The sequence below is a fragment of the Ostrinia furnacalis genome, unplaced genomic scaffold (genome assembly GCF_004193835.3).
Source record: "Ostrinia furnacalis isolate ACB-3 unplaced genomic scaffold, ASM419383v2 OfSCF2341, whole genome shotgun sequence".
NCBI lineage: Eukaryota > Metazoa > Arthropoda > Insecta > Lepidoptera > Crambidae > Ostrinia > Ostrinia furnacalis.
Window position 1 is genome coordinate 712,825 of NW_021132580.1, and position 10,191 is coordinate 723,015.

At 34.5% G+C, this 10,191-nt stretch overlaps 1 protein-coding gene across 1 annotated transcript; it reads right to left on the reverse strand.

The window, feature by feature from the left end:
* Positions 1 to 8,214: 8,214 nt before the first annotated feature.
* On the reverse strand, positions 8,215 to 9,990 carry LOC114355115 (protein kinase C, brain isozyme-like). Its single transcript, XM_028307794.1, has 2 exons — positions 9,675 to 9,990; positions 8,215 to 8,326 (listed from the first exon to the last, which is right to left on the reverse strand). Coding segments are annotated over exons 1-2 (186 nt in total). The 5' UTR covers positions 9,860 to 9,990; the 3' UTR covers positions 8,215 to 8,325.
* Between the last annotated feature and the right edge of the window lie 201 nt (positions 9,991 to 10,191).

Here is a 10,191-nt window from a genome sequence, read left to right on the forward strand (position 1 = left end):
TCGAAACGGACTACTATTCCAGAGGTAGCAGGTTCGATTCCCGCACAGTAAACATTTCTGTGCATAAACATATTTGTTTGTATTGGACTGGGTGTTTTCTATGTATAATATGTATGTATTTCAAAAAAAAGTATTTGAGTACATTATGTTTATATCCGTTGTCTAGTACCCATAGTACAAGCTTTGCTTAGTTTGGGACTAGAAGCGCAGTGTAAAATGTCCAAGGATATTTACTTATTAATTCTTAACATGGCTTATTTTAGAAACTCCCGGAAGTATTTCTAATGAAAAATCGTTCCAAGTTTAAGGTCACCTGACTCGCCCCACTTAAAAACCCATTAAGTAGGCGCCAGCAACCACCGCTACCTTCGAACAGCCAGCGAAATGTACAAGGAATATTATAAACAACCTTGATGACGAAGGTACTCATTAAATATGGATTTCGCAAATGCCTAATGGTCTCAGAGGGACAATATTGCTGTAAACGGTAAATTCCTCGCTATAACGTATTTCGGGCACGTACTAGGTCCTAGGTCAAGATGGCAACACCAGCACTAGAAGCTAGTTATGGTGAAGGAATGTTATCAAACAAACGATCAAGGTGTACACATGTAGGAGAATTTAGGACGTTGTTTGGAAGTAATACATTGAAGCCTCTACTTTCATAAATATAATTTTGCACAACGACAATGTCAGATCGAAACCCCGCCCTTTTTAGAGATCCGGGGATTTTTTCTCAGAAATCCGAACTCTTATAACATCAGAACACGTCTTATTTATCTGTCTTTATGAGCTGGGAAGATTTCTCAGAAACTGTACACGTGGCTGATACTGTGATCGTTTGGAAAGGTATCGAAGAAAGCCCGGCAGGATCCAAACGATAAAACAGTCATTACTCCAATGATTGCGTGATGTATGTGTATAAACGTATGAGAGTCATTTGAACGCGAGAGTAACTCACACTTGTCAGTTTCCTTTACTTTTTCCACCAATTTTGCATCTTATCTTTACAAATATAATATTCAGGGCACATTCTCAAGTCCTCCCAAAACGCAATCTCGATGCCATGAATACTGAAGCACTTCCTTGGTGATTTTGCGTCCTATATCGCCTTCTTGAACGAATATTACATACTTGAATTGGGGTTTGGACGCTCTCAAGTGTCCATTCATATGGACCAATTCTGTAGATGGCCAGACGACCCTTTTTTATGAGGCGTCTAGCATAATGTTCACACTGCAAAACATACGACAGGACGTTTTATTCATAACAGCATTTGGAGACTATGGTCTCTAAATTCAAAGCTTAAAAGTTCATTCTTCTTAACGTCAAATGACAGTAAAATTTTACTGCCAATAAAAGTAGAAGAGAACTCAATTGCAATCTAACTAACNTTACTAACGCTTATTCACTGCCATGGATTATAAAAGACCACGGGCTTCTTAACATATTTGAAGAACTCAAAGCTATATTTCTAGCTCAAATAACTATTATGAATGAAATATATCAGATTTGTGTTAAGTCAGATGTAACCCCCTATTTGTTATAAGTTTTAAGCAAGCAAGACAAATTTTCCTCTTTTTACCCGACTGCGCGACTCAAAGGAGTGGTAATGTGTTTATTGTCTCTCCTGGCCTTTGTCCCATTACGATTGTGGTCGGCTTCTTGTACGTCTGGGATATAGTGTCCTATTTTGTATAATGAGGTTATAATGGCGCTTCGTTTAAAATTCAATTCGTTGATACATTAGGAACTTAACACTTAATTTTATTTCTACTAAAGTCCAGACAATTTAGTGTTAACCAATGCGTAATTGAACCACAGTCGAGGAATCTTTATAATCTTAGATTTACTTTAAAATCACCTGACGCTGCCGTTAAAATGCAAATCACTTTCGTTGTGCTCACAAATATCACAAAGGGTCTGTAAGTAACGTTTTATTAGGTGCTGTTACTTTTATGAACCATTTTATTCCTTAATGATTCGCTATTACGCAGATCCCTCTGGTTCTTAAATAGGCTTGTTCATTTATTATTTGGTCTTGAGTCTACGCTTTGTAAGTGGTATTTCCACAAAAGAGTGCACTGAGATAATGAATAAGAGTAAACAAGCCTTAAAAGGCTCGATAATAATGCAAAAAAGTATACATTGCCATTTTTCATTTAATTTATAAACACAATTCATTGGGCTTCTCGTACAATAAGAACCTACCATCATGTGATGTTATTACGACGATAATGGTTAATTTGCATACATAGCTTTACAGATAAACTCAATTTACTCTTTAAAAATAAATGTTTCTTTGTACATGTGACATAGTGGAGCTATGTTACTATCACATCAACCCCACATACGCCTACAACACATTAAATACCAAATACCCCATAACGTACACGTACAAATTCTTCTTAACCCTCGATATTTAAGACAAACCACAGCGGTCCCTACATAAACAGAACGTAGGAACTTTTACTGCCGACTCGGAAGATCCTGATAAGAAGAGAGTACAGACATAAAAGTAGTTCCTAACAGAATAACAAGCCGTAAATAAATCTTAAGTTGGCAGAAATATGCGCACCACGTTGGGCGCCAATCTAAAAAAGTCAAAAGGAAATTTTGTTTTAATAGAATTGAAAGAGTTCAAATATTTAATCATCAAGTCGAAGGCGGATCGTAACCCTAATCAAGGTAACATTTCACCGAAAAGTACTGCCCAAACTTTTCCAATACGCACTACTCAAGATCAGGAAAGTTAAAGTAATAGGTTAGCTCTTTTCAAACAAGTTACAGAATCCTTTGACTTGTTACTTGTATTTGTTCCAGCTATTTAAACCAACTCGACTGAACTTCGAGAGGGAAGATAACCGCAGAAGCGTGGGCGACAGTGACGTAACAGAATTTAATTCCCGACATTGTTACTGAATATACATTGTTTAATAAGCCGTGTTCCACTTTGTGTTCAGGTAATTTAAATCCTAGTTTTGTTGCTCATCCAAGTTTGCTTCTGAATACAGTAGCAGAAACATCGTTAAAGAAATAATCTTAGTTGTTAGTCGTTTCAGATTGGTTTCTGAACAAAATATAATAAAAGTTTCATTCTACTGCAACCTTTGAAGCACCTACTTGGTTTATTTAGAAAAAATGACAGTAAACTCAAAGCTGAGTAAGATTTCATCCACTGTTTAAGTATAATAGTTAATATGGTTATTCTTATTATTATGAAAGCAATCTAAAAACTAGTTACCACAACATTGTGCTTAAAAACAAAGTGCATATGAATTAAGATAAAATGGTTACTTGTGTCGTCCGCTACAGTAACTATTACTAAATACAAATGTAACGTCATGTATTTTATATAGGGCTGTTCTTCGATATAATCTAATAACAAAGACATTAAAATGTTTACTTCTGAATTTACAGGTCGTTTCGGAATCGTATGAAAGAATGCGAAACTAACGGCCATTCCTGAAGACAGTTATTATAAAATATCCATGTGATTCAGAGGCAAAGACAAAAGTTTATGCTGTCTTCATAAACGTTTCAACATGTTAAATAACCATTGAAAAACCCAGCTGAAAGTCGCATGTAGTAACACAAAAGGCTTTTATCTCTCTTTGTGAAGGGGATGTAAACTCCCTGATAAAAGGGTGGGAATTGAATAACGAGCTACTTTACGGGTGTGTTGCGAAGGCGTGATTATGTTTCTCATCAACTGATGTTCCATTAAAATGATTGATACTTAGTGAACTGGGCCAATTTAAATGCATGGTTGATGAAGTATTTCGTAGTTTAATTATACTGACATGGGTTTAACTATGTTTATGTCTTATCGAAAATTATTACCCCGCTGAAAATGTGTTTACTATGGTATGGTTGCACAAAAATGAAGCTTATAAAAATCGTTAGTTCAATATTCGAAAGGCTTATTTTGATCCACAAGGTCGCTAAGGTCTTATACCACGCCTATCTAGTTTTCCGTGCAAATAAATTTATTAAGTCAAATTAATACGCAATCAATAAACTTTTGAATTCTCAAAATCATCTATGATGATGCACACGAGTTATTAGAACTGTTGGTATATTGCGTTCATTACAAAGGTCGGAATAACAAAGACCTGGAATCTCCGGGAATCCAAACAAGCCAGATGAGTTGGTGCCACCTGTGAAAACAATCGCCGCTCGCGAATACCTAAACGATATTGAGATGGGTGGTTACTGGTTAATGCGGATATTATACAGACAACGGCATAAAGCGGGGCATCTTATGACTAAGGCATCTTAGGTAGAAATTGTGATGATGACGCAGAATGCGCACTTCGTTATGTGAGCACTCGACTCTAGCAATTTTCTCAGTTGGTGCTTTCCCAAAAGGGGTACTTCTCATAATGTGCATATAGCTAAGAATTAATATTTAGATTAAATATAATAAGATGCTATTTCGTAACGCAACCGTTATTATCCAGAAGCCAGTGAGAACAACAATAAATCTGATTTTACTGTCAACTGTTCATGTAATCTCCATTGTTGCCCTTCTAATAATCTAGCTTACACTTAATAACACTAAGTACTTCATTATACTTACTAAAAATACCTAAATAATTTAATTTATGTACTTGTTACGAGATTACATTTGCAATCGTGGATACGGGCCCGATTGTGCCATATCGTGCGGCCACTAGTTGACAGATCAAATACTGGTTTGTTAACAAACCAACAGCAAACAATTGGCGACCTAAGCCCTTAGCACTCACAGTTCAAAGTCCTATTTGAGTCTGAGTATTTGGTCAAATATTTAACTGCGACAATGATGGATCGGGTCGTGAAAGAAACATTATGGCAATCAACATTCAAACAAGGTGACGTGTTAACGAATGCGTTGTTTTAAATTATGCGAAGTTTTGGACTGAGGTGATACCTTTTTTGTCTAATGTTTTTTTTTTCGAACTGAGTCAGGGTTCGGAAAAAAACCGTTATCAGAGTACTCTGACTCAGTTCAGAAAAAAAAACATTACCATACCCAATCGTTGACCAGTGTCAACCACTTTAGTGTATGCCTGTTCCCAATTTGATGCGAGACAAAATTAAATCACTTTGAATAGAAGCATTAAAATAGTCGGTCAGTAAAACTTTTTTGCATTATCCTTCAGGTTTTCACTTTAATCACATTTTTATGTTTTACATTTTTTTTTATGCAGCATTCCACTATAGTGATTTTCCAATTAAAATAATACAGTAAGATTTAAACTAGGAAAACTAACCAGATAGTATGTTGATTGATAGCGAGCGGATCAATATTCCCGTTAAATTGGCCCCTTTTTATCCAGATTAGATGCCAGTGACAAGCATACCTACCTAGATTCTATTTACGCTAGTCGAGCAAATAAAATCTGAAAAAACAGCAATAAAGTTCCATTTGACGTCTTCGCTCTGTGATTTTGCCGACATCGCTGGCCGTACGTCACTGATGTCTTTGCCATCATTTATCTAGTGCGAAAATAAAACGGTACCAACAATGATCACCGCGGTAAAAATATTTCCAGCTAAATGCTTTTGCCAAAGGTATGTCGTTAAACTTTTAACATAATTTTAGGTGAGAATTAAATTATTTACCTCCGGTGTTAACGTAAATATGGTGAAAATTTTTTATCGTCAAGCTAGAAATGCAGAATAGGTACCTTATATCATTATTACTTCAATAAATAGGTTTTTGTAAAACAGCTGATTCGTTTAACATTTACTACTTAAATTACATTTAAATTACATCAAGCAAAGTCAGAGGTTATCGGTCCGATTCAAAAAGGAATCTAAACTTAGGTCCTTCCTACTATTTATAATATGTATTTATGTATCAAGAACATACCTATCGAACAACTAAAAACGTACGAAATATTTAAACGCTTTTATAGCCTGACCAGGAACATAAAAACCCTCGCCATGTTGCGGAAAACTAATGGTACTAATTTCTTTTAATGGCAACAGTAACTGAAAACTTCATTGACATGTCACCTTGCATGTCAGTCTATTGCTGTCAAAGTGTAAACAAACTTTATTTTAAATGTGCGCAATTGGTTTTATGAATTAAATTGCTAAAATATTTTTATAGTCGTGAAAGAAAAGTGGTTCACAATGTGTTAAAGTATTTGTCGAAGAGAAATACTAAGGGTTCGAATAATATTTTCATTGAATAATGTTTCCGACAAAGGTTGTCAAATTGACTGACATGTTTATCGTATAGTACAGTCCACTATGAAAATTAGCTGTGGTTTGTTTCAACTACCTATTTTAAAAAAATTGACACTTTCTAAGTGTTGAATTTTATGGGATTGGGAAAGAAGTACCGAGTTTGAAGCGTTCATGAGCAGACATTGCAGTTGAATATTCAAGTTCTGAATTTATTATTGATGAATAATAAAATAAATCTACTAGCTCGATTGATGGTTTCATTTAATTTATTTAAATCAGGTTACCTATAATAATATTTTTTCGTTAATTTATGAAAATATCAAATTAGCCCGTAATCCTGAATCCTGATACATAAAGTTAGCCTATTAATTTAACACAGGTACGACTGTACTCAGTGTTGCACTATCAAATGCAATTGAGGCGCCTCTATGCCAGGGTTTTTATGTTCCTGGTCAGGCTATACCTAAGCTTCTGGTGCCTCATCTAAGTGAAATAGACTACAAATGTACGTTTAATCACCATCTCAGGCATTTATTCTATCTATGGTATTTACTCAGATTGACTAGATATCGGCATAATAAATTGCACATGATGAAGATTTTATGTCCAGATGTGCAGAGTCACTTCGAGATCATTTAAAACTGACGCGACTAGGTATATAATATTATACACATTACCTACACGACACATAGGCCTCAGAAGAAATGGATCAGTAGTTGCTTGTTAAGTGAAATGTTTTTTCAGCCAGCACTTTTCTGTTTTGATCTCATTTATGTGTATAAGGAAAATATATTTATAGAAAAGAGAAGGATTGGGCTTTTGGGAGATGTACTATTTCTTTTTCAGGCGTTTGATTTCGGAAAAATATTGACGGAATATTTTCGATGGTAAAAGAATATAGCTAATTACGATATACGATAATACAGATACGAAAAAATCTGCTTTGATCATCATGGCAGGAAATAATTCAAAATACATCAATAATAATAAAATATGCTGGCTTTTTCTGCAATTTTCTTGTTTTTTTGCAAGTCTCCCGTTTACATGGATACATAGAAGCCTATGAATATTCTTTCTATTCAATTTTTAACACATTTCATCAGTAATCTACTATTATACTATGGTTCTACTCTAGTTTTGCTGATGCAGAAATACTTAGCACTCAAAAAAAGCGCGTAGGTAATCATGTATGAGCCATGCGTGCATTGTTTTTTTTTTTGCTTAGTATTATTCATCAAACGAGGTCAAGACACCCAGTTCCGCAAATCTGCCAACGCGGGGATTTACGCCTCTCTCAACTTTGATTCATCGAAATTCCGACAAAATATTTTTTGGAATGGTACGAGAAATCGCAAGACATTTTAATAAGAATCGCGTAGCAGTGCCAATATCCTTGTTTAATTATGAACATTGCATTGCAAAAACGGTTAACGGTAAGGGCTATATTTTCTTTCTTTTTTTGTTTGTAGTCTAAACTGAATAAATATTTTAGATTTTGGTTGTAAAATCAGAATTGACTTTGAAAGAACGAGAAGTAATGGGCGTAACATTTTATTTACACCCATAGATTGCAAAAAAATACAGTGATATTTTAAACGATCGAGGTAGAGTTCTGTATTTTTATAATTTTAAGCTGCCGGTAATGAATAATGCTCTTCTCTAGACAAATCGATATCAATTCAATAAGCACGCCGATTTTAAAAAGGCAAGGAAATATTAATTTTCTATTTGATCTTTATTTATAAAAGCGAAAGTTTTGACTCATTTACTGACTACCTCACTCGCTCACTCACTCATCACGAAATCTCAGAAACTACAAGTGCTAGGAGTCTCAAATTTTGCATGGGGGTTCCTTTTAGAACGTAGGTGCTCACTAAGAACGGATATTACGAAACTCCACGCGTAAGAAGTCGCGGGCGGCCTCTAGTAGATAAAAATTACAAATTGTGAATTAAAACACAATATAACTTATTGAATTATATATTTTTACTTAAATCATATTAACACAAAGTCTAATATGATACTCTTCGCGCTGTTTTTCGTTTTTCACTCATTCTCAGAAATTAGAAAATTTAGAGAAAATTCTGACAAAGTAAGTCAACTCCTGGGATTCTGGGATACACAGGAACAACTTCAGGGAATTCTGGAATGGGAAAGGTACAGGATAGAAAAATAGTACAACAAATATCAAATATACCAGTTGTATTAAAAAATAGTTTTAAATTTTTTTAAAAAATAGTTTTGAAAATGTTGATTGTGTTTATCGGACTAAAATAAAAATCTTCAAAAAATTACATAACACTGTTTGTTTTTTATAAAAATTAACAAATTTTAGTTCCTTTGCATGCAGTTTTAGAAGTATTTCTAGGATTTAATACAAAAAAATATAATGACAAAATTAAAAATAAAGACAAAACCTTGTAGGTAACCAAAATTGTTGTTTTAGGTAGGTATTTTTTGTATGAATCATATTAGGTAATTAGGTACCTAATACAATTTATTTGAATAAATCACAAATATTTGTCTGTTTACCAAAGCAGTTAGGTGACAGGAAGGAAGGTGATCTCATATTACTATCAAATATTAAATAACTGCTCAGATTACAAATTTAGTTTCAAATTAACTGCTATCCTTCATAAATTGTTACTAAAAAGATTGCTCCTTCTTTTAAACTCCGGACAATATTTTTTCCCGGAACAACTCCGTTTTATTTTTATTTGAGATACATAATAATTCCTATTTAATAATGTTTTATAAATTATTGAAACGAAATACCTGTGTTTAAGTTAGATTATGTAATACCTAAATGTACAGTTTCAGTACTTGTGATGCAGTTTTAGATTTATTTAACTTGTAGTAGCTTATCACCGTTACACATAACAATGGAATTTTTGTGATTGTGGACTCCTGTTTAATGCCAACACTAACCGTCATGATAACAGTAATTAACTCAAATCAGGCAGGTACCTTGCAGTTAATTTTGGGTATATAAAACTTATTGAAACAGGAGAGCAGTACAAATTAAAAGTGCAGTAAAAAATTGCTGTTATAAATTTTTGTATTGTATAATACAAAATAAAATAAAATGAACAATAGGTTAATGAACATTTAGCTGTATTTTTTAAATTAACCTAATGTAATTTTGTAATTCCAATAAGATTCGTATTGGAATTTTCATACTTAGACAGGGAGTCTAGATATATCATATCGAGGCTACTCATTAAATACATCAGCAAATAAGGCTTGATGGAAAGTCAAGTGCTATTGTTAGTGCATACAATGCAAACGTAATGGGCAGCTCCATCGATAAATGAACCCATAACGAACGCTGTTGTTCCGCAGACCTAAGCCATCTGTTATCATACACGCACTGTCGAAAGCCGATACTGATCACAAGGCGCCTCCGCATTGTAAACAAACGATGTATTTTTAATTTCCTAACAAATCGCGCCCAAAAAATTAACGATCATTAAAAACAACAATGTCCTTACCATATGAAATCCTTGCAGTGGGAACAGAACGTCGGCTGCTTGAAGAACCTCGGCATGAACTTGTGGTCCTTCACGAAGTAAACATTCTTCTTCTTGAGGGCACCCTTCCGGCCTCGCAAGCGGAGCGCCTGATCCACCTTCATTTCACCACCACCATCGTCACAGTTATTCTCCTCGTCCGCCATCGCGACTCGCGGAGCCCGAGACACCGGTATACTCGGAAATAAATAATATTCTCACAAAATCGCCAGACTTCGCGACCCGCACGGACGAAAACCACCGTCCTCAGTCGAACGTCATTGCGCTTTGTCAAGAAATTTTGCCAGGGACCAATGAAATGAAATAGATTTATCTGTCAATGTCATGTCAAATTACCCCAAAGTGTTGCCACTCAATGTATTTATTACCCATCGTGCTTAGGTTTCAAAAGTTCAAATATTTTTTGATATTTTTGTGTTATTATATCATATAATAACTCATAACGTCTAAAATGCTAAGTTGATAAAAAAAACATTTG